We start from the raw sequence: 25,373 nt of genomic DNA, 5'->3' as shown, positions 1-25,373 counted from the left end.
CCCTGGGGCCAGCTCGGCCACCCCAACCATGGGTGATTGTCTAGGGTGGGCACAGGATCTCTGGGGATATCAGAGAGGGGACAGTGAGGGAGCAGAGACTTGTGGGGTTGGGGCAGAAATCACGGTAAAGATCAGACTGTGCCAAGACAGGAGCGCAGGGAAGTGGTGAGGAGTTGGTGCCCAAGTTGAGCAGCYTGGTCTGAGCTTTGTGAACCCCATCTGGCCTGACCCTGCACCCCACCCCTGCCTCTCCCGAGGGGCTGCTCTGCCCCAGCAGCTTTTGGTGCTGCCAGGGCAACACTGGCCACGGGCAGGGACACCTCCCTATAGATGGGATTGTTCAAAGCCCTGTCTGACTCGACACTCCCAAGCTGAAACACAATTTCATGCTCACCACCATTAAATGAGCAATACTCACCTTTCCAAAATGAACAATCCCAGCAGGGCAGAGAGGAGTGGCTACAGTTCCTGCCCCAGGAACCCTGCACCCAGTGCCCATCCCAGGGATGGGTGACTTTTCCCACCTCCCACTTCGCAGCCAGCCTCCCACAGCCCCTCCCTCTTGTGCTGAGTTCCAGCGTGCAAATAAAGAAAAATCTGATGGGCATTTCTGCATTGAAAACATTTATTTTACAACAGTGGTTTCCGATAACTTAGCAATCTTTATTTTAGTTTATATTTGGACATACAAGACACAAATTACCATGCTAAAACAGAAAATAATTCCTTCTGCCGTCGCTGCGGGTATGTACAGGAGCTCAGTAGTATCGAGTGTTACAATCCACGAAGTTCAGACAGCCACGTCTACTTACAGACAACTCAAAGTATGGTCCTTTAGTAACATAACAAAATAGATATATGTCTATATTATAATTGCTTCTCAGATGCATTTATACTTCGATTGTGGTGGGTTTGGTTTKGGTTTTTTTTTTTTTTTTTTACTATTTTTTCTTTTTAAAGATGGGCTCCCCCTATTCCCTACCCACGCCCGAGTTGAAGTGCAGTGCAAATGCAGACACRTCTCTCCTGGCGTCCTCAGCTCCCTCTGGCTCCATAAAGAGGCCAGGAAACCAAACCCCACAAAGAATTACACAGTTCAGGGCCTTGCTCACATGCAAAATGAAAATAAACCGCCTGGGATGTCAGCGGTGACACCAACCAACCCATCCACACCCTGCCCCAGTAAGGCAGGCAACAGTGGGATGAGAGGGAGGAAGGAATGACAGTGATCGGCTCAGCATCCAGCAAGGAAACAGCGCGTTTGGAATTGGCAAACTTGGAGTTCATCAACCGTGATGGTCACAAACAGAACTTCAGAGGTGTCAGTAGTAAAAATCTCCCCAATATTCCCCCACTTCTGCTGTGAAGCAGGAACCCCTGGTGTGCTGCGTGTTGGGAACGGCCCCTGGAAGGAACAGYCTGAGGAGGAGGAGGGTGGTGGTGACTCTATCCAGCAGTGGGACTCTATCTAGAGGGGACATGGTGGGACTCATGTTCATTGGCCACAACCATTGTGCCTTCACATGGATCGCTGCCAGCTTCAGGTAYAGGGATCTCAGTAACTCCAAGTCCYTAYGGAKCCAACCTGCAAGYRGAGGGATGGTACCCAGCTGTGCAAACACCACCACGCTGCTCATGTGGGCACTCCCCGAGCAGGGTGTGGGGAGCAGGTGCCTCTCCCTCTCCTAGGACCCACTGATTTATACAACAGGCTCCTTCACCATGTCCTCACCAGTCCCTCAACCCCACAAGGTTGGGTTTTGGGTTTTCCTGCAGCTGAGAGCAAAGAAGCACAATTGTGGCCRCACAAAACTCATACCTTCCCCTGTCTGGCTGAGTTCAGAGCACTACTTGGAGCCAAATCTCACGTTTTTACCACCAAAGAAAAACCCAAGGTGCACACCTGTTGTATAAATATATACATATGTGCATATATACATACATACACACACGTGATGCTGCAGCCCATGCCCTCAGCATGGGGTGGGACCTTGCTCTGTGAGCTCACCCAGCCCTGCTCTGGGGAGTCCAATGTGGTGAAAACTAGGGAAAAAACCCAAATCTATGTGTTCTATCACAGCTTCGGTGATGAGCACATTGACCACATCTAAACACCCCACGTGCCAGCTGCACAAGTTCCAGTCACTCTAGTGCTGCCCCTGTGCCCTCTGCCAAGGTCTCCCTTCTCTCCTCGTAAGGAAAGCWGGAGCAGGCAGAGCCCAGTTCCAGCCAGAGGAGCTGGGACAAGGGGCAGCTCAYGGAATTCAAGTAGATTGTTAAATTTTGGAATGGTTTGACAAGCGACTGCTCACAGACTGCAAGAACACACCCACAGGGCTGGGAGAGGGAGCAGAGAAGACAACRGCACTCGGGAATGAACAGCCAGTTTATATAAGAGCTTCCTCTATACATATACATATACATACATATATATATATAACCACCAGAAATTCCCAGCATCTATCCTTTTAACACCAAAATGAACTGTGCATGTAACATTGGCATAATGAAAGTTCGTCTTCCAGATTTCTGGCATTTGGCTTGTGCAAACATCAGACAGCCAGCTTCCCTCCCGCAGCTTCTCCTCGYAAAGGAAATATCTTCTTGGAAGAACACGGGAATTGCAGTCTTGCTGAGTCCCAGACAGTCCCAGTAAGCCTCCAAAGGCAGCTCGTGGAGGGGACCATGGATCTTGCGGGAGCTGAACACTGACAAATTTCCTGCCACCTGGTGAGCTACTGGCTATGATTCTTTCGAGAGATTTTAAGCAGCTGTTGGTGCAATGAGACACTACAAACTAGATGATTTCCACTAGAATACAGAGAAGCAGCACCAGATGCTGAAGCATGTGAARTTTATACCGACCTGACACTATTATAAACTATAACTGGGGGGTTACGGTTCAGTGCTCCGAGATTAATGCATTTAAACACCATTCGGAATTACTGACATGAGGTGGGGGGGCTGCAAACTGCCCTGACCACCCTGCCAGAGTGACCTGCTAAACATGATGCCAAGATACACGTGCACTGGGTACAAAAAACCTGCAGCATAAATTTCCTAAATTATCCAGAACTGCCAAAAAGATCAAAGGGCACCAGAGGAAGGGCACAAAATAGTTGAGAGGAGTGTGCGTGGTACAAACAGCTCTGGAACAGCCCCCCCAGAGTGCACTGGTGTCCCCCCACACCACCAAACTGCCTCACAGATGGGACAGGAATAGTTTTTCTGTAGGATCCTGCCCTGGTTACACCTGTGTGAAGTGTTTATGGGCAGACAGGAAGGGTTTGGAGAGCTGCACTCCTCCGACCGCAGCCCTGCTGCAGGACTGGGTGTTTCTGTGCCCAAGCCCTCCTCCTCAGTTCTGCCCCTCCAAACCTCCAAGAGCATCCCACTTCAAAGAACACTAGGAGTGCTAATATCTAAAGCAGTTTAAAAAGATTACAAATCTAAAAAGAAGACTAAAAAGGGAACATGGTTCTAAAACGTCACTGCATGGGACCAGCAAAAACCAACACCCTATCGGACGCCACCGAGGTCTTACATAAATTTATATACAGATAAATATTTAAGAATTTTCTACAAAAATCACTAACAAAATGAGACTGGCATTTAAGGGGTGCAATGCCCCTTCAGTACAGTGCGTTTAGGATGCTCCCATCCCCAGGCAGGACGGGCAAGAYAGATCCAGCACCTCTTTTTCCAGCAGCTCCATGCACCAGGAGGGACAGCTGCCACCTGGGCACTCTCAGCAGCAGCTTTCCCTCCTCACCTAAGCTAGGAATGGCTCTCCATGCAACACAGGGATAAATCYGTGTCCTGAACACCAACTCTCCAGATGGGATTCACCCCAATGGAGCTCCAAGTGCTAAGGAAATCGGTGCTGGAGAAGTTGGAAGAGGTGGATGGAGGTCACCGAATGACTGGAACGGAGGACTCAGGCAACTTGTACAAATGATACAACTTTAAAGAAACAAATAAATAAATAAAATCCAAGCTCAAGTTTTAATTCTGGCAACACACTGGACAGAGATGGACAGTACTCAGGTCTGATTTTGGAGGGAAACATTCTGCAGTAAGCCAGGTCAGGCCACAGTGCTGGGATGCTGCAGCTCCCCCTGCCCAAGCCCAGAACTCCTGTCTGAGCTTCTCCGCCAGATTTTAAACCATTATTCCCAATAGAACTTTGCATTTCCTAGGATTCTACTTGGCCATTATGAAGTGCAACTCRTGTTAGAGCACAGGGTACTCTTGTACCTTCCCTCCAAGAGGGGAAAAGTGGGCATTAACCTACTTATGTGCCAATGACACCATTTTGGCTTTAAAGAAGGAATGTTTAAATCTCTTCCTTACATAGTTCAAGAAGAACTTCATTAATACACAACAATCCTAAACGCAGAGATTAGACAGTAACATGGGCAAACTTGAAACAGCTTCAGAAAACATGAATATTCATCTAGAATTATGTTTTCCCATCATTCCCTGTAACTGAGATCTCAGAACAGCTTCCCTTGGAGCATCTAACATCACTCTGGCACGTAACAGACTAATTTCCTGTTCACACACCACCCACAGACAGAACCGACAGGAAAGCAGTCTCTCTCCAAACTCATCCCTTGTTAAGCAAAGAACTAAAACTGCAAACTTATCCTGGATGTCATCTTTCYCCATAGATAACTGTTCTGCCTCTGGTCCTCACGTGCTGCCCACGTTTCTGTTCCCTTGTCAGGAGCCTGCAGAGGACTCCAGGTGTGTTACACACCTCCCTGGAGCCACAGCTTCCAACCAGCCTCTCTACTTCTGTGGAAACAGCCCAGAGGTTAAAAAATAAGATTATTGTTCCAAATTAACAGTGACAACCAGCCCCCAGCACTTGGGGGCAAATCTGCTCTGCAGCAGAGCAACACCCAACAACCATCTCCATGTTACCCACAGAGATGAACAGGGAATGGAACAGATCCCAGGGAACAGCCCCTTCCTCATTCACTGACTCCCTCCAATCAACCATGCTTATTTACAAAGCCAAAAAACTTCAATATCCTTTTTTTTTTAAACCAAGAACACTGTTTGCACAGATACGGTGATTTTAACCAGTGAGCGTGGAGAGGACAAAGTCTACATAGGTCCAAGCATATTCCAGAGTGCAATTCTACACCAAGAACAGGCTTCAGACAACATCTACAGGGACTGACAAAGTGATAATGGGTTTAAGCCTAAAAATGGCTTTCTGTTCCAAGGGGTCAAAGAAAGACATTAACTAAAATAAGGACCTCAAGCCAAATCATACACAAATGTCCTCAAGGCTATCCAAATCAGGAAAAGTTAAAAGTATCTTGTAGTAAACCACCCCATTTCAGGTGTGTAAGGACTACAAAAAGTCATTAAGGAGTGTGCTGCTGAAATTGAGCCATTAATTAAAAGTAACAGTTTTGGGGGGGATTTTGGGGGCCGGATGTGGTACTAAAATCATGCTGATATGCAGCAAGCTCCCATGCAGGCAAATATGTGCTTGTACCAACAGCCACAGCAAAGTCTGGGTGTGCAAACGCTCCTCACTGAGCACTGAGACCGTGGGGAAAACATGTTCTCCTACCCAGMACATTTAACACGGGCTTCATGGCAGATTTCATGTGCTCCATCCTTGTTGCTCATGCAAAGACAGCAGGAAAATATATTCAGAATGGTTCTCTGGGCCCCTGCCCTTTCCTGGTGGTCTTTGTGCAAACCCACAGATCATAACTCCAAAGTACCACCTGGAGATGGTAAGGGAGCAGAACACATGGGGGGAAGGTGCCAACAGCCCCTCCACAGAAAGAGGGGAAAAGCAAATCAGGGAGATGGGGGTATGAGGAATAGTAGAGGCATTGTGATATAAAACCGTAACGATCAAAATTAACGAGGCCATAATTACCCGCTGAAAGTGCCAAGTGTGGGCTCTCTGAGCTGTCCTAGATCCTGACTCTGTATCATCTATAGCAGGACTTGATAAAATACACTAGCAATTCAGCAGCTGCCTAAAATGCCTTTTTAACTGTTAAACCTCAATAAACCACAGTTTCTAGAACAGAATTTGGACTTGATTTGGTTTCAAAATAGTACAGGAAACCTTTCAGTGGTTTCCACATAGTTGTTCTGAGGAAAAGAGAAACACTGGTGTAAACAAATCTAAATGCAAGACAATGTGCAAATTATACAATATGAACACAAAGAAAGGTGGTTTGTTCTTAAAAATCCACTTAAGTACTGCACAAATACGTTCATGAGAAAATTAAAGGGTTAGTGTATTATAAAAGCTTAAAAAAAAGACATGTAATACCCCATTCGCCTATTAAAATCTCAAATTATTASAACCAATTTTTAAAACCCATTTTTTTTAACATTTCTGCTGTTGCCTACTGTCTGCATTTAATTCATTTGCTCAGTGAGAGCCAGTTAACCAGTTTCACTTTAAGATTCTCATGCATTCWGAAACAAAGCTGCACTATTTGGTCTTTAGCATTACAGGAAAAYAACTGAAGTCAAATCAAAACAAAATTGTGCTTGGAGATAAAATCCCACTGCCACCACCACAGGAGCCCATTCCCAGTTGGTTTTGGTTCCATTGTCACTGGAGATCGCCTCATACACAATGAGCTGTTCAATTTAGTGTTCAAAGATTGGCAACTCTCCCTTTTTATTTTTCAAGGTAGATTTATTTAAGCTGAAAACCAGCATTAGAGAGGACTCCAGCCCTGCAGGACTAGCATTTTTTGGTTCTTGGCTTTGTAAACTTGCTTAGATAATAAYGCAGGAATAGAAGGAGGAATAAAATAATTGGTTTGTTGCACTCAAATGAAAATCCTCAACTTCTAAAGGTCTTCGACAGCTCAGCTGTACRGAAGAACAGTGGCTTCTGTGACACTTTTTAAATCTCATTTTTAGGCCAGTACTGCTGCTTAAAATGCAGAATGTCTCCATCGCACTGATATTGTGACAACTCAATACGTTACACCACAGACATTTAACATAACTCCATACATGCTATTAAAAAAAAAACAAAACAGGAGAAAAAATAAAAGAAAGGAAACAAATAAGACCGTAGCTAAACTGCTTTAAATACTGCATGCTACAGCACTTCACGTATCATCGAGATACGACACTGAAAGGTGACAAAAGGCTGAAGGGATTACAAAATATTTTCGGCAGGTTGGAAAGCTGCCTTCTTACTGTGGCAGAATTATTCCCCCTCCCCGTTCTCTACTTCTAATGTTCATGATTCTAGTGTTGAGTTGGCCATGTATTTTTTTTTTATCCATTCTAATGACAGTGTTTCCTTAACTTAATTAAATCCATCAGTGTGGTAGCTGGGGTGAGAGTCAGCTGTGAGCTGGGTTGTCTCTGTGGCTGATGCTGGCTGTATCACAATAGGTGCGTCTGAGGCCTCTGAAAAGTGAAGACAAAAGGCTTAGCACACCATGGAACAAACACAGCACTGTATGTTTTGGTAAGAACAAGYCACAACTCCCTACAACATTCTGGTAACACCATTTTACACTCCTCTAGGAGCTTGATATCAATTCCCTGATTTTCAGTGCGCACACAACAGCATTCACCTCAACTCTGTATGTGGAACATTCACACTTCACTCTTCCTGTAAGAGCAGCTGATCCTCAGCCACCATTCACCATCGTCCATTAAAAATGTCATCAGAGCACAAACAAGACTCTACAATATTTTAAATGATTGGTTTAATCCTACAGAAATAGCTTCATAAACAGTATTAAAGCTACCAGGGTAGCAGTGCCAATTCCCTTACATCTGACGTAGTTAACTCTGCCTTGACACCCCCAACCTCTGGGTATAAGAGCCCCTTTTCCAATCCCACRTGGCTGGTCCCTATGTTAACCCAGGGTGTGGAAGGAACCTAATGATGGTCACTGACTGCTCTGAAGCTGATCCCACAAGGTTCCATGAAGATCTTCTGAGAGTTTTCAGCAATTCTATCTCTGGTGTCAGCATCACCCACGTAACTTGTGGCACAAACATTCCCTGCTCATCATCCACACCCCAGGACCTGATCCCAGCCAGCTCACTGAGCACTTGAGCAGGGACAGATGCTCATCCTAGAGAGCTTGCAGTGTTTTCACCTACCCCTTTCATCTGACTGCAACTGTGCCTCCAAGTCCTCTGGAGAGACGTAGAATTCCTGCTCTTCGCCTTCGGGAGGTTTTGGTTTACACTTCCCACAGCAACAATTACAGCAGCAGCACAGACAGCAGCAGCAGTAGCAGCCTGTGATGAGCCCACAGAACACAAACAAGGCCTGCAGAGAACAGAAAACAGAAATAGTCATAACCTGTGTCTATTGTCTTGTGACCATGGAGTTTGTAAAACTTGGCTAAGGAACCTGAGAGCAAAACCACAGCACTGCAGAGACACAACTCAGTAGTTACAGCTTTGTACTTCATCACCAAAAAATACTTAAAATTATGTGCAAAAGTGGCTGTGGCTCTTCCCATTTTACACTGAGGTGAATACTRCCAGCCTGGTTTGCTTGGATAATTCCTACAATTTACGTTAAGTGCAYCTGGAAGAAGGTACAGGTCTAATAAGCACATCTGTACTAAAATCCAGAGGTACAACAGTTCAGGACAGGCTGTAACTTGCATAAATAACCCTGGAAAAGACCRAGCTGTACCAGYTGATGCACAGGTCATGATGTACCTRTRGCAGGGAYGTGGAGCAGCCCAAGGTTRTGGSCATGGCTGAGRATTGATGCTCCCAGCATGTGAGYAAGGCAGCTCCAAGCGAGCCAGGTCTGCCAGGTGCTTATCACAGTGACAATGGACTAAATGAAAGTCTTCCTATAGGTCACTGTGCAGTTGTTTCAAGAAAATAATTTTACAGATAGCAAACCAGCATGGTGATATAATTATGGTCTTACTTAGGAGAATTAAGAGATGGAGGCAACCCCGGTAAAGGGTAAAAAAATGGACCTGAGCAATGAAATGYAAGGAGACTTTCTCCTGTGTGAGCCCAAGTTCACAGTCAGGACTCATTKTGCAAAATTATTCAGCAGATATTACTAGAGAATACCCCCCAAATCCTCATCTCTTCYAAATCCACTAGAAGAGTCCAAGCTYCAGTTAGTRACCCAGATCTTGCTTATTAGACCTGGAACTGGAAGCTCCTAGAAAAATACTTCTGAACTCAAGATCACAACACAGTAGGAGAAGGTTAATTTACCAGGTGTCAGAAGTTCAGCAATTTCCAAAGGTAAAACCAAGCACAGTTATCAAATGGAGCTCTCTAAGAGTTTCCAATACCAATCCAGAATAACTTCTCTGCCCTTTTATTTACCTTTGCCCACCAGCTTGACAGCACGAAGTATGTGTTCACATTTTCTTCACCAAACTGCTCTGCTACATAGAGCCCCAGAGACCCATACTTATCGTAAATGTTCCGCTTTGTGGCATCGGTCAATATTGCGTGGGCATTATTGATCTCTTTAAATTTTTCTGCTGCCTCTGGATTATCAGGGTTTTTATCAGGATGATATTTCARTGCCAGTTTCCTGCAGAAAGAAAAAAAGAGAATAAAAACTGAGATTTGGGTTCCTGKTTTTTGATTTCTTTTTTCTAATTCCGTAGCCTGTCACTCCAGAGAGACTTTCAAGTTCCAGCTGTTTTCCTTCATCTGTGATTCAACTTTCCTGATGATTCTTCCTTAGATGAYAATAAAAGGCTACAGCAGTGTCTAGCTTAGTTCACAGAATTGACTTCAGACTGTTGGATTTGACCCTCTGAAACCCAGTGGAAAAAAATAAGAAACATAGAATAAAAATAGATTTGGGGKTTTTTTTATCCTCAGCTCCAGCAATTTCCAACAGTAGGTTTTGCTCCTGCTGCAGCACAGACACACGACAAGTCYAAGGTATAGCACCAAGGAGTAAAAAAAAAGCAAGTTGCCACAGTTGCTTGAAGAGTGTCTGAACTGCTGCTTCTGCAGTGTCTGAACACAAAAATAGAACAGACGATCACTTGTGGTTAATTCACCAATTCCTGTGCAGGAACAAAGTACTTTTCAGTTCCACCTTTGCTAGAATAGAAAACGCTTCTGAGTTTCGAGATATCAGGAAATCACAATGTACCTCCCTTAATCAGGCCAGATCTCTTACAACTAACAAAAAATCAGATTAAACATTGATAAATGTGCTGGTTCTTACATGGCCCAGGCTATTTACAGACATTGGTAGAAATGACTGGCTAAACACTTCCTTATAAACAGAAAATATGTGCTCCCAAGTAGAAAAATGACACGGAGCCACATGCKGGCAGTTCTCCTCCACCACAAAAGGTACTTGTCCTCCTACAGAAAATGACCACAAAGTCACATATATGAGAAAGATAGGAGGAGCTTGCAGACAATTACATGTTAGCCTTGCAGTGGGGAAATGTTTAGACAAACATAAAACAAAGATGTGTGCAAGCATTTGGATGTGCCTGAAAGTATCTCACAGCATTTAAAATCCAGCCTGGGTGTGYCCTTGGGACACTCCACTGTGCACGATGCTGCTCCAGTAAGTGATGTCCCCGGGTGCCACTTGTGCCCCAGCCTAAGTGAGGGCTGAAATAATCACAGGGAAGTTTTATAAAACCAGAAAGGACTTAGTCAGGCTGCAACAATTAAATATTTTCATTTCCCATTTCCTATACGTACACAAACGCCACAGCCTCCAGGCCAGCAAAGGATGTTCAGACTGAACATGATAAAGGAACAGTAGAGGAAACAAGATGAGGTGAATGCTCAGATAAGTGTGAAGCAGCTACATTTCACTCCAGCATTTCATGGGATTGCTCCTCCAAAGGAAAAACTCGCAGCCATAATCCCCAGGAAGATAAAATAACCTTCCAGGTGCTTGAAGATAAATGATTCAAACTTCCACTTCTAGCTTTTAGGAAGATAAAGCTAATTTTTGAGAATCTGTGGACCTGGTTTATTCCTGGACTTCACCATGTGATTGCCATCAGTATTACAAATGTAACTTTGGAAAGGGAAAAGTTCTGGTAAAAGTTTAAGACTAAAGGAAAACAATTTTGATGAAGAGTATCCTCACAGAAAGATGATGCTGACCCCTAGTGTAATCCAACCACATTGCCACTGGTCACAGCAGCAACTGCATTTAAGCAGATTTATRTGGAATATGGAAAGGAAGATGTTACAGGACTCTTTTTTTGTAGTTTTTATTTGGTTAATATGAAGCCCATTCATGTGTCTGACTCTCAAGGAAAGAGATAAAGAAAAAATCCTCTTTTAAACTAGTAACTCCACAAACAATAAGAAACTTTGAATGGAATTCTAGGAAAAAGTAATCATTGATACTCTGTTTTCATCCTTATTTGTATCTTTAATCTCTATCTCCCTGTGCCARTAATGGAAATGATGGATAGCAGGGCAGTTCTGCACATCTCTGGTGCCCACAACACAAGTACAAGGCTACGTAACAGGAAGAGTTTATCTCTGATCAGATTCAGAAAGAACCTTTCAGAATGACACTGTGCATTTGAGAACTTAATAGATATAAGATGGAAAAATTTAAAAGCCTAGGTGTGTCTTCACACCACATTCTGCAAGAAGAAACCACATTTTCACCTGTTTTTCCTATATAATTTTCTTGCAAAAGGTCTAAATAAAACAGCTCAGGCCCCTATATAAATAGACCATTTGTTGAACACTGAATTAAAGCCATTTGTGCTACTAAGAGAGGCATCAAACTCGAAGCTTTACCTGTAAGACTTTTTGATATCATCTGAAGTGGCATTTTTGTCCAGCCCCAGCACGTGGTATAATGACTCCCCAGAGGTAGAGAGYGAACGTTGCCTCTGGTCTGCCATCTTGAGCTAACCTGAGGARAGAACTGGCCCCTGCCAAAAAATAAAGATTAAGAAATGCTTAAACAAAGGAAAAAACAAAGGTAAATCATCCTTAAAAACAGAGTTTACGTGAGAAGATTCAGCTTTTATAAAATGTGCTTTGAAAAGGTTCTTTACATATGTGGAAGGTAAAAAGTTATAAAACTCCATAAATTATCAGTGAAATCAACTTTTACATTGTTGGCACAACACCAGCCACCCTGAATCCTCACTGTGTATACTCAAGTCTTCTTTCCAAAAACCCCAAATCAACAGCTGAGGTGCAGCCATAGCTATGTACTGCATAACMCATTTCTAAAGGCACTTCATCTCCTTTCTTAGTCTTAATATTAAATTAATCTGTGATAATACCTAAATCTGTGATAAAAACAACGGAGGAGCTGCTGTTGAGGCTGCCTTTTGGAACCACACTGGCTTAGAGGTAACTGACTTTATTTGTATTTTCTACTGCAGAAATTACATTAAAAAAAAAACAAAAAAAAAACATAACCCCAAACTTGCCCACACGACCCAAACCCCAGTCCCCCATTTTATCACCAACACCAGGTCAAACAGAATCCTTAGACAAATCCAGCGTGACTAAGCCTGTGCATTCTAAAAGGAAAGAGGGAATGCCATAGAAGAGATCTCCCTCATAATTTAAAGCTGTGGATCCAACATTTACCATGCATTCCAATTAAAATYATGCTACTTGAACATGGATTAACCTCCTGCTCCACATCCAAACGTGACAGACCCCAGAGGTGTCCCCTGTGCCCCATGCCAGGAGCAGTTATCTGGTTATGTCCTCCCCCATCCTGAGYAGATCAGCTTTGCTGTTCTTTAGCTGCAGAACTGCAGCCAGGATGAGCATCCAAGAAAAGACTATTGGCTATTTTTGGATTRTGTCATTACAATTAACCCACACCAGATTATGCAGCCTTTGAAAAAGATATTTAAAGCACCAGACTTTTCCAATTTAACCCTATGTCTTATATAACAAAGTTAATAACTTCAGTTTTCACAGGGCTGGCTGAAAGCAGTGCCCTCAGCCCTCACCCCCTGAACCTCCTGGGTGGAGCTGTGACCTCACAGCTCACCAAAGCACAGCTCTGTTTCACCAACACATGGGAACCATCACACCCACACAAGGGGGACCAAGTGACAAGGATGTGGACAAACACATCATCATTGTCTTGTTCAGCTCAGACCCTGCTGTTGATACTCTCCACATTTGGCCTCTCTGACTTTACACTCATYAACAAACACCAAGTCCAGGTTTTTAACTGGAATGCACAAGGTAAATCAAACTCTCRTCTAATCTCCTTCAAGAAGCCTTTGGCAATTTTACTCAGTTTAATTCAAAGCTTCTTATAGGACGTTATGAATTATTACTATCAATAATAAAAGGTCTAAAYCCTAACTCTCTGGCTAAAAATTCAAACCACACTCCAAATCTGGAAGGTGAATGTGTGGGAGAAAAAATCTTTTCTTTCAATTATTCTGTTCAGTACCAAAAGCTTTCTGTATGGGAGGAAAATTACTGAGTGCTGCAAGACATAACACAAACAACTCACTTATTTGGGCATAATCTGATTGAGTGGAAAGAAAACCATATTTCAGGAAAGAAACCCCACACCCAGGCACACAGCAGACACAATCCTCTGGGACTGCCTTTCCCAAAGGCAGCTTCCCAGCCCCCTCTACCCTGGAGCTGAGGTCAAAGACTGATGATCCTGACGTGTCTCCAGTAATCTACCTAATCACACCAGCCTGCTCCCACTGCTTCCCAGGTTCCCTGCTCAGCTCCTCCTGCTCTGTGACCATCATCACTTCCTCACCCTCCCGGGAACCTCCCTGCAAATCCACCACACCAGTCCCTGCCAGCAGCTCCCAGCCAAGGAGCATCTGTCACTACTGCTCTTGGATAGGAACCTGAGAATCCAGGAGGGGGGCAAAAAAAAAGCATCCTGATTGCAATTTGACATGTTGATTTAGCCCTTCCAAAGAAGRTAATGCTTCAAAAGGGAGCTTCCAGGGCACTGTGGACAGTTTTGCTACGAGCTGCAGCTCTATTTAAGCATAASAAGCTTCCTGTAACATCAATCCAAYGTACCCTTGGTGGCAGATGCTGMAGATCACAGCCATACACCATGTTCTGCTTAACAAAATCTCCACTGTTAAATTAGGGCCAATTTGTTTAATAAAAAAGAATTCAGTTTGACCCAGGCAGTATCTATCAGTCTGCAGGCACAGGGATACAATTCCACACTGCTGAATCCTTAATTGCTTCCATCTGAACAGTGCTGGGGATCCACAGCTCAGTGTAATGGGATGTTAGCATTTATTTCTCCAAACTGGTATGAAATGGACACATTGGCTTTGACAGAAGATGGAGGACAAGGCAGTGATGGGAATTCCTCTGGGAAGCGATTTAGTTAAGGAAACAGAGGAGTATTATTACTRGGAATGCAACCTTTGGCTTTTTAAATACAAAACAGACAATAAAGGTGCAAGTCATTCAAGTTCCAAGTTTTCCTAAACCCGGGTATCATTTATCCTGCTGTTTTCACACGTGGCTCTAATTCACAATCCTGAAAGCTGCCCTGTATTTATAAAACTGTTGTGTTCAGCAGCAACAAGCCATCTGCTCCCTTTTCTAACCAAGCACGATGCCCTGAAGAGGTTTCTCTGGGAAGGCTCTGGAGAAAGGTAATCTCCTGGATTAACCAGCACAGTGTTTAACCATTTCTGTACCACAATATCCTGCCTTAGTTAGCTCTACCAAAACAGGCAACTGCTTCCAGCAGCACCAGGTAAGTACAACTGGTACCACCTTGCTGAAAAGACTCAGAATAAACCTGACAGGTTATTTATGGAAGTCAGCCTTAATCTTCTAAATACATACATGGAAAATTCAACCTTAGAAACACTAATTTTCTTTTCAGCTTACCAAAAGAATYCCATCAAGTTTCATGAAACTGGTGATATCCTAGTTTCTGCCAGGTCTGCTGACCCTTTTGGAAGTTGTATTTAACTCATTAAAATGGCAAAGTGTTATTATTGCCAAGAAAAAAAAATCAATAGCTCCCTGCCACTTTAGGGAATTAAATACTCACAGAACATCCCAAAGAATGTCTGCACCAAAAACAGTGACAGAAGATCTAGTGCCCAGAAGCAGTGAAGGAGGAATTAAACTCAATCTGATCCACTGCAAGATGCCACAAAGAATTTCAATTGAAATTGTCAGTGARCAGGGGCAGTTTTTCCAAGAAAATATTTTGATCTGTGTGGTGGGATGGAGGGTAGAGGTACTGACACTGCACACACAGAGAACRGGTGCTTGGGACAACATTGAACCATCGTTGTTGGATCTAGGAAGGAGTACCTGGAAACAAAGGGATGGAAAGCTAATTCCATGGACAACACCCACAATTTGTCAATGCCATTAGCTTCTGGAAGCAGACTAACAGCAGTACTTCTCATCTCACTCCAGGGCTGAAGCATTGAGTATTWATTCAAGAACAAACCTCTGGAAACTGCAAAGTACCACATCACCTCAAATATCACTTTTCCCATCTCTACCTGGGTCCCAAAGGCACAGCTGTCCCTTGAATTTCCTCGCTGGAGGAAAGATTGCTTCAGGGAGGAGTTGTGGCTGTTCAGCTCCACTGATCAAAATCAGAAGGGGTACAGGAAACCAAACAATGTTAAAGATAYTACTACAGCAGGACACTGGTGCACAGTTTCACCAGAATTATAATTTTCTCAGTGCCTGTATATTCATCAGTTTAAGATCCTAAAAATAAAGTCAACTAATAAAATAACTCTCTAACAGAGAGAGTTACACAGTACAYAGACTGGTACACAGGTGGTGTTCACAGCATCACAGTGAACTGTCTATCAGAATCTGGTTGTAAACAGCTGTTCCAGAAAGTGAAATCCTACTGTAAAGAAGAAAATCCCCCTCCTCCTGACAACATGAATGTTACCCACYAGACACAGGATAATGGGAGGTCATTAACCTTAATGGATACTCTGTTTGCAAAGGAGTTTGGTTAAAACCAGCAMACAACAGCCTCCCAGCCTTGCAGAACATCACCAGTAACACAAGATACAGAAATCCCCAAAAGAGAAAATAAGAATCAGAAGGAATGACTCAGACAGACTCAGAAGTGCTGGGAATTCCGAACAGGAGGAGGTTGCTGCTGTCCCAGCTCAACCCAACCCTGCACATGCCTGGAACACAAACTACCAGGAATGCTGTCAAGCCCTCTACAATTACAGCTTTAACAGCATATTAAAAGATGATTAAAGAGTCCAGCTTGGMAATGATGTTTTGCCAGCTCTTACGAAAAATAATGTCTAGTTGATACTTTATTATATGACTTTAGGAAACACTCAAGTATTTTAGGAAAGATTTAGATTCCACAAAGCCTTGCTGCTAAGTGGTAAAATATAATGTTGGCTAAAGCTAAGATTCCAGCTTTTCAAATATTGCCAGTGCAGAAAATTAACTACAGGTGTTAATCTAAAACTGAATTATTCTATCTCAACCAGTATTTATTAATAAAAGTCTAAATGAAAACACCGAGCCTGAAAGCACTTCAGTAAATATTGATTTGTCACAGAAAGGAAAAAGCACCACTGGCCTCCACATCCTGTCCATATGTCTCAGAGTCAATTTGAGTTGTTCTCACAATCTGGTATTTTTCAAGGGAGGAAAAAAACACCAAAAAACATTTTTAAAGGGGAGAGAAGCATACACAGATAGTGTTACCATGAAAAATATGAGGTGTTTTAGGCTTGGCTTCCTGAGGTATTAYGACATTTTTGTAAGAAACTTTGAAMTTTGTCCCTCAKCAATATTTTGCATTTAAATGAGAAGCTACAAGAAATAAAAAAAAAACCCAGAACTTACCTGGTGTCTAGTTGGARTATTCTAAGGTAAGTGATAACAGCCTTCACACACTTCTAAAACTGAATCTCCTAAAGACAAAACAAAAGTGAATCAGTTGTTCGCCAGTTCTGAAGTTGAGAGTTCATTGAAAAAATTATCATCACATTACTGGACAGTAAAACCATTTGAGTGTTTTGTAAATATTTGTACCACAGTAAGTTCCCAAAGTGTAAATACTTGTCTTTAGAACTGATTAACTGTCAAAATACATGAAAAATATTTAAAAGCAGGAATTCAAAGTCTCTATGGTTTGACTGACAATTTCAGTCTATTTTCCCCAACCTTTTATCATGGGAAAGACATACACCTAGGCAGGAGCACGGAAACTCTAAGACTTTGGACTTTTTCAACTTAGGCCTTTGTGAATATCTGTATTGAGAACACGAGAAGCATGTTTTTCAAGTCTTGGTAATCTGCTGTGCTGTTAGGGAGAGAYTGCAAAGCAGCTTAGCTAACACAGCAGACCCCAAGCTCTGGCACCGGAGCAGCAGGCACAGCCTGCTCTAAGGAGCAACACCAGCTCCTCTTGCCAGGACACATTTCCATCAAGAAAACGGCGGTGTCATCCAATTTGCATTCCCTCATACTGAAGCAGATCACCCAAAGGAAAAAAACAGTCTCATTTTGGCATACAAGGAGGGAGAGAGCCTGAGATGACCCAGCAGCACACACTCGGTCTTTCAGCGGTCAAGGCAAAGTTGGACAGATTGCTWCAGATCACACAGAAATAACAGAGCAAAGGGGCAAGAGCAGCCTAGGAAATGCTACATGGTGCTATGGAACAAAATAATGGGAAATCACKGCAACAGATTAAAATACCTTTCTGATTAAGCAGGTACAGGACACATCCAGCCCACATCACTAATCACAAAAGCACTTATACATTAGATGACTGAACGATAAACCTCATGAGTGGAACTTCAGAGCAGCTTTTTTTACCTGGCAAGTCATCACTTAATTGTCATATAAACCTTTTCAACAGCTTTCAGAGAAGTAGCTCTGAATGCAGTTGAGAAATAAACTCCCCATTGAATTAATAATTAGGTCTTTCATGGGCTGGAAGGTTCCAGCATGGCAAACAGATATGTTGGGAATACACCCAGGCAGCTGCTGGCATTGCTGCCCACAGCAGTTGCTTGGTGCCATCTGTAAGAAGCTGCTTGATCCACAACACATCCCTAAGTGGGTATGAATGAACCAACCAACAACTCAATAATCAGCTTATTGTTAGTGGATCTGTTTAGTTCCTTTGATAGGAACCAGCAAACAACTTTTCCTGAATAAAGAAAGGCAGGGAGTTAAACTTGACCACTCAGAGTCTGTGCAATACTGGAGGGTGGCCTAACTCCCCACAGAAAAATGTCCTAATTTGTGAAGTTATTGAAGCTCCCAAGTTCCCTGCTCACAGCTTCTTTCATTAAAAAGTAATCCACAACAAGAACAATCTTTCAGCATTTAYAGAAAACTGCAGATGGTTAATAACATTGGAAACCAGAATTATGGCTTCCTACCTAGATGAAGACCACCTTTAATTGTACCACTGATTCGGTTTCAGACAGCAACCTCAGATCCAAGTATGCTGGCAGTTAAATTATATTCAATTTAAGGAAATAACATCAGTGGAACAGGAGAAAAAAGCAAAGTCCAAACACACTTTGGAGTGAAATGTACTTTGACAAAACGAGCTAGCCTTCTAAAGTCAGAATTGGGCATACAATGATTTAAATATCATACAATGATGCGTGGATAGAAGRTTCAAATACAAGATTCTGGTCCAGGGCTCATCAAAACTCCATCAGCAGAAAAGTTATTATTTTTAAGCACATATAGATATATATAAAATAAGCAGCCATGTAGAGACTCAAAATACATAGTGAASTGTTGTCTTAATCTGCATGCAAGCAGCAATATTTCCTTCAGTCTCACAGCTATGCCAATACCAAGTTTCATTATGAGCAGGCAGCCTGATTTACAGCTGAAAATAACCAAACAAGACAAAAATAAATTCCCAAGGAAACTACTTCTTGTAAAAATCAAAGTATATGAGAAAACCATGCCAGCTACTTCCTATTGTCCCTTCCCCAGCACATCCTCCCTGCCAGCACTGAGCCAGCCCAGCACCTCCCAGGGGTTCACTCCCTCAGTTTCTGTTGCAAATGGTAATTCCAATTTAGTGACTCAGGAATGTTTTGATCTCCCCATYCAATCTCATTATTCAGCAGGCCAGATCCACTGACCCAGAGCTCTACATAATACCCTGCTTGTAATTACTTGTAAATATCCCCCCTCCTTATTACATGATATTCACAATCCAAACAAAAGCAGAGAAAATGAAAGRACAGATGCCGGAAAAAGAAGGGGAGCGTTCAAAACCCATATCAGTGCTTGACACCCAGTTCAACAACACATACAAGGAAGAAGGAAGTCTGGGGAGGGGAATATATAACTGTTCAAGAATCAGAAAATACAGAAATAAGTGTGAAAATGAGACAAAAAAAAAGAATGATGAAGATAAACACAAGCAAAGCTACACAAATGCAAACTGAATTCAGCAACACATTAAAACCATGCTAAGTTTTATAACACAAAGGAAGAAATTTGCTTGGGGAAGTTGWGTGTTCTTGCAACCATTTTGCTCATAGCAAAACCAGCTCTTCCAGACTTATTTCTCCTGCAAATTTGAATTCAATTTATGCACTGTTGTATCTTCCCCATACACTAGAACCATAAATATGCTCAGCACTTTTTCCTCCTCTAACCAAGAGACAGATATTCCCTTTTCCTTCCAGAAATCAGACATGTTCKCAGCTCTACTGGACAAAAAGCATATGTGTTTCTTGAGAACCCAAATGTCTTCTAACAGACGGAGGAGAACCCTTTTTACTGAATAATTCTACTGACAGAAATGTCCTCATCCTGCTCCGTATGTTGTTACCAGAAAGAGGGAAGTATCTTCAGGATACCTTGCTTCATAACCCATCTCCAGAATATACAGAAGCTGCATCATGGTTAGCAAGTTTTTAAAGAAACAGTGCTGCAATTAAGGCAAATAAAGTAAATCAATATAAAAAATAAAAACTCTCAACTCTTTATTTTCACATCCTTACTTGCTCACATGACTTGCAAAATGGATCATKACTGGAAAAACAATGTGAAAAAGCTGAAGGCAAAGCAATCTGGCTAACAAGTGCCTGCAGAAGACCACCACTATTTTAAAGCMCTCTTCTCCCTGTAGCTGTCCCAAAATAAAAAAATTTCACCTATTAATTGGAGCACTAATATTTATCATTTTGTTTAAGCATCCAAGAATGTTTTGATGTTGCTTATATTTTTTGTATCACAGCACAAAAGCCTTTCAGCTGAATTTTGCTATTCAGTTTGTGACCTTTTGATAAAGATCATGTGAGAGATTTCATATCCATAAAAAACATTTTGTTTTAACATATAAGCCCTGATAGAAAGCTGAGTATTCAGGGAATTAATGTAAGTGCATACATCTCCCGGAAAAAGAAAAACCCTAACCCCACGTCCAAATCCTCTGGCCTTGGGAACAGAGGACAGGTCTTCAACAGTGAAAAACTGCAACACTAACAACTTCATTAAATTCTCTTGAGTTCTTTTATAAAAATAGAAACACTGAGCTTTCAAATAATTGAAATCTGAAACAATACAATTTTTCTGCTAAATTCAAGTCTGAACGGATGTAACGTCCACCACTGATGACTACAAGAGAGGTTACATTGAAACTTGTGACAAACTTAACTACAGCGACACAGTGTTGTTTCTCTAATGAGCTTAGCAGATTAAAATGTAACCATTTAAGTCTGATTGACCAACCTGTTATAAAGACTTGTGACCTTGTACCCTACACAAGAGTAAGATTCAAACCGGCTAAAAAAAGTTTTCCCTATTGGGGGGAAAATATGAAGTACTGGATTTGCGTTTTCTATCCTCTCTCCTCAATTAAAATAATTACTCTAAAAATCTGTGTGGGGGGGTTGTGGTTAGTGGATTCCCTATTTAGGATTTCATTGTTCCTATTTAATCTTCCAACAACATTAAATTATTGTTTGTGACATCATAGTACTTTATGTGCGGAGTGCAAGCATCACAAACCACATATGGCTATTAAAAAACCTGCATCTGCTTACTCAGGTAGTTAAAAATCTATGAAAAATCAGCAGCTAAGATTGCTTTGTTCATTATTACTCTTAATTTTTTCCCCCTATAAATAGTTTTTGAATCACTGTGACTACATACTGCAAGTTCACTAGAACAAATCARCCAACCCACAACATTCCCTGCTGTGGGTGAAGTGATGCTGATGCCACTTCTGGAGAAAAAATACCTTAAACTTCCCCAAAGACATAAAGCACCATTTCTGCTAAGTGGGTTGTATAAGCTACATCAATAAAAAAACCTCATATTGCTAATGATTATATCAATACAGTCTAACCTTTAAGACATAAAAGAACTCTTGGAACAGATGTGTCTACTCACATAAAAATGAGATTTATGCYATTATGTCACACCTGTAGGTAAGACAAGTAAAGGCTTTTAAATACGAATAAAAGAAAAAAAAGAAGTCTATTGTCTCATCTAAGAAAAGGCTGRGAAAATCACATCAGTTGTCAAAACATGAACTCCTTGACAGACTGTTACAAAAAGAGAGTTTAAGGAAAAAATGTTGATCCAAGCAGCCCYTTTCTACAGCACAGGAGGGTTTTGCCTAGTCAAAAAGAAGGAACAAAGTGAGGTTACGAAGTACAGCAGGAAGAAGCCAAATAAGCAGTCTGAGACACAAAAGGAACAGACAGGAACACATCTTTCATATAACAAGCTGGTTGGCAAAGGGCAAGAAAAAGATTTATCCAAAATTAACTTGGAAGGGCAGGGGAAGGTGGTTCCCCTCTGTGCTCATCAACAGCAGCAGAAGATGGAGGTGAAAAAAGTTCATTCCTAGTTTCTTTTCCTATCAGTTGTGAGGCAGACGAAAAGGTAAATGAGAGCTTCATACCCCCCCCCCCCATTTAAATAATGTGAAATGATGGCCTTACAAACAGCAAAACATACACCAAAATTATTTTACACCTAATTTGGTGTTAGAATTGTTTTGTTGTCAAATAGACATTCTTAGCAGTTTCAATCATGAGCAGTTTTTGTTAAAGACTTTGAAATTAAGACTTTCTTTTAATGGGTAAGAAAGCAAAAAGAAGACCAATTTATACCAACAGAAGGTAACGTACATATCTTCACCCTGATTTAAAATGGTCCAGTCTGGTGCTTTTCTTCTGAGAAACTCCACCTACTTTCAGATTATTAATCTCTGTTCTTTAATGGCTGTCTCCCACCAAGCATACAAATCTTCCACTTAAAAAGCTAATGAACAAAAAGGCAAAATATGCAGAATTGAACAGAAGGATTTATAAAGAATTTATATTTTCCAGAAACAACCACCCACCCAGCTCAGGAACAGAAAAGCCAAAATACCTTTATATGATTATCAGGAACCCAACGTCACTGCCTCTGTCAGAGCCTTTCCACTTCACAGGATATTAGGTTTTACTCTAAAAATTAAGCTTATTTATGTAATAATACAGGCAGAAAGTAAACTTTTCCCCCAACGTACTTTTAACTCGTGTATCCAATCAGGTCCTCCAGCCTAAGACATAATTACTCAAGTAGCACATGTATCCACTCAGTTAAATTCCAAAGGCTTTAGTTCCAGAGATTATTTCTTCTGCTAAGTTAAAAAAATTAAGTATATCTAAAGATCCTCTCTTCTCCTGGTTGCTCAACTGGATTTCCCCAGTTTTTGAGGAGGGTGGGGAGGAGACTATTTCATTATTTCACTTCCTCACAGAAACTGAGCAATTGGTGTTGTAAAAGATATTTTAGGCTTGAAAAAACAACCAAAAAGCCAAATAAAAACAAAACCAACAAAATATACCAGAAGCAAGTGATGCTCTGATTAGAAATGGGGTGCAGGCTGTAGATAAAACCTCTCTGACCACTGTGAAGGTTGAGCACAAACCCAAACAGACCAATACCCCCAGAGACCATCTCCAGGATATAGAGACAGACATATATATATATATATACATATAGCTATGATATGGAAGACATTCTTCACTCCATGCCACAAATTCCTCCCCTCTGGATGGTGTCAGGTGTTACAGAAAATGTTTAAAAGCCACGATGAGTTTCATACCTGTCCTGTTCAAATCCCCAGCCCATGGACATCCAGAACTGTGAAAGGAGTTAAAACTACAGAATTCCATGATAAAATCTGAACCGACCAGCACAGTTTGTATTACTCAAACTTTTACTTGTTTTGGCACAAAAACACAACTAAGTTCCTTTTGAAGGCTGAGTGATGCCTTCACTGCAAATATTTCTGTYTCTTCTCAGGTGAATTAAACCAGAGTCCATGTCCAGGGCAAACACACAGTAAATCAGAGGAGAAAGCACCTTGGGGTAGAAAACGCATTTATTCCCTAGTGATCCCCAATGCATCCCTATGAATACAATGCTAATGCCACAATATTCTTATAATACCCTCAGAATGTGTTACCCAGTACACCCCCTGTATGCTGGATTCAGCTCTTTTGGCTACAAATACCTGAGCAAATCACAGGGCARGATTTAAAACAGTTTTAATTTAAACTGGCATCTTCTTACAGGAGACAAACTCTTTGGTATTTTCTAACCATACAGTGTGGTTTCACCAACAAAAAGATTTATTTTATACTACACCCCCACAAACCATAACGGTATTTATTTCCCCTGTTCTCTCACTCTGCATACATTTAATCTGCAGATTGCCTGATGAAAGATGTCCTCAGTTCCACCACTCAGTCTAGCAACAGTATATCATGGCTGCTTAAAAAAGAAAAAAACAAAGCCAGTCCATAATTTAGAAATAATAAGGCAATGAAGAATGCATTTGTCCTACTGATTTTCCCAGTAACACACTGGTGATTTAATAAGAAAAGACACAGCTTGAATTTCAGACCATAGACTTAGTGTGAAAACCTGACACTTCAGGGAAAACCATGTTCAGACTTTAATCGTAACTGAGTTTTCTAACATTGTAATTGGGTAAAAATTAGAACACATATAGATTTTATACACCAGGTTTTCACGCAGGAGTCACATTTCAGAGGCTTAGAACAAAAAGGCCAGCTATTACACTAGAGCATATTTTAATCACTGCCATTCCCAAGGCCTTTCAGTTTCAGCACAAAGTATGGAATTATCACATTTAGTATTTTTTCCACCTAAACAGCTGATAATATAGTCAGAAAGTGCTGTGTATAGTTTTTGTGACTGATGTTTTGATTCCTCCCTCTGATTTTCACTAACACTGGAGYGTGACAGATGTCTCTTTGCTCTGCCTGTACCTCTGATGTGATGCCATCAGTACAATGTTAAACAAATGTCATTCCTACATGCAACCCCCAAACCAAGGGTATGTCCTCCTGGAGATCCTTAACAGGAACAAAATTAATTGGAAAATATCACCTTTCCTCATTTTATTTTAAAATAATATTTTATACATCTACACATTTAACCAGCCTCAAAACAGCAAGAAGAGTTAAAGTCATCATAGATAATTTTTACCAGGCACAAGGGACTCCCTGGCCTTTATATGGAAAACATCAACAAGACAAGTCACAGGAAGAAATGTTTTAGGTTTTAAGTTTAGACATCCATGGAAAGTATTTCTCAAGTTCTCAAAGAACAGCAAGTCAGAATGAACCTACAATTTAAATCTATTCACTGCTCTGAACAGTAACTGAATCTTTTCAGTTAACTGGCTTTTAAATCCAATTTARGACAAGAATATGTCTAGTTATAGCTTCCCAGAAACAGGTCACCTCAGATTTCACTGGATTTCACGGTCCTTTCCTTCCTCCTCAAGGAACAGCAAGTGARGAGATGCCAGGGGGTGCTGGGAAGAGCAGGATCCAGGACCTCCAACTAAGGTCTCACCAACCACTCCTAAACTCTTCCAGAGCCCATCAAACCCATCGAGGGCCCCTGCCCAAAATGCCACAAGGATCAAGTCAGGTGAGGTGTATCAGATGGGTCCAAAGCTGTCATCAGTCTGACCTGGAACTGCATTGATCTACCTCCAGCCCCTGGTGGACATGGACCAGAGCAAATCTTAAAACCAAACCMAGCATTGCTTCAATTCCCTGTCCAGATGATTTCACAGGGATCCCATATGGCCTTTGTGAAGTGAATGCACATGAACACTGATTAATTTTATTTCACTTCCACCTGCTTTTATAACAATGTCACATGTCTCCCAAAAACACATTGTCACACTCCAGACTCTGAAAAGGATCTTACACATCCCATTTTGTGCACTCATTCCCCTTGTACTTCTACCAGAAGCAAGAGCATCAGCTTCCATTATGACCTTAGAACTAGAGAGAWGAGAAATTAAGACATTCCTTAAAATATTTTTAACAACAATCCCTTAATTGCTTACCCTCAGGAAACTCTGGAAGCAA

At 41.7% G+C, this 25,373-nt stretch overlaps 1 protein-coding gene across 1 annotated transcript; it reads right to left on the bottom strand.

Moving 5' to 3' along the window:
* Window positions 1–5,376: 5,376 nt before the first annotated feature.
* On the bottom strand, window positions 5,377–16,897 carry DNAJC5 (DnaJ heat shock protein family (Hsp40) member C5). The gene is made up of 5 exons (XM_057366086.1): window positions 16,813–16,897; window positions 11,767–11,903; window positions 9,340–9,553; window positions 8,131–8,302; window positions 5,377–7,422 (listed from the first exon to the last, which is right to left on the bottom strand). The coding sequence occupies exons 2-5, from the start codon at window positions 11,871–11,873 to the stop codon at window positions 7,319–7,321; spliced, it is 597 nt and encodes a 198-aa protein (XP_057222069.1). The 5' UTR covers window positions 11,874–11,903; window positions 16,813–16,897; the 3' UTR covers window positions 5,377–7,318.
* Window positions 16,898–25,373: the final 8,476 nt, after the last annotated feature.

This window comes from Malurus melanocephalus, unplaced genomic scaffold, assembly GCF_030028575.1.
Source record: "Malurus melanocephalus ecotype Western Australia unplaced genomic scaffold, MMel_1.1 scaffold_59, whole genome shotgun sequence".
Taxonomy (NCBI): Eukaryota; Metazoa; Chordata; class Aves; order Passeriformes; family Maluridae; genus Malurus; species Malurus melanocephalus.
This window is presented reverse-complemented; position numbering and strand designations above follow the sequence as displayed.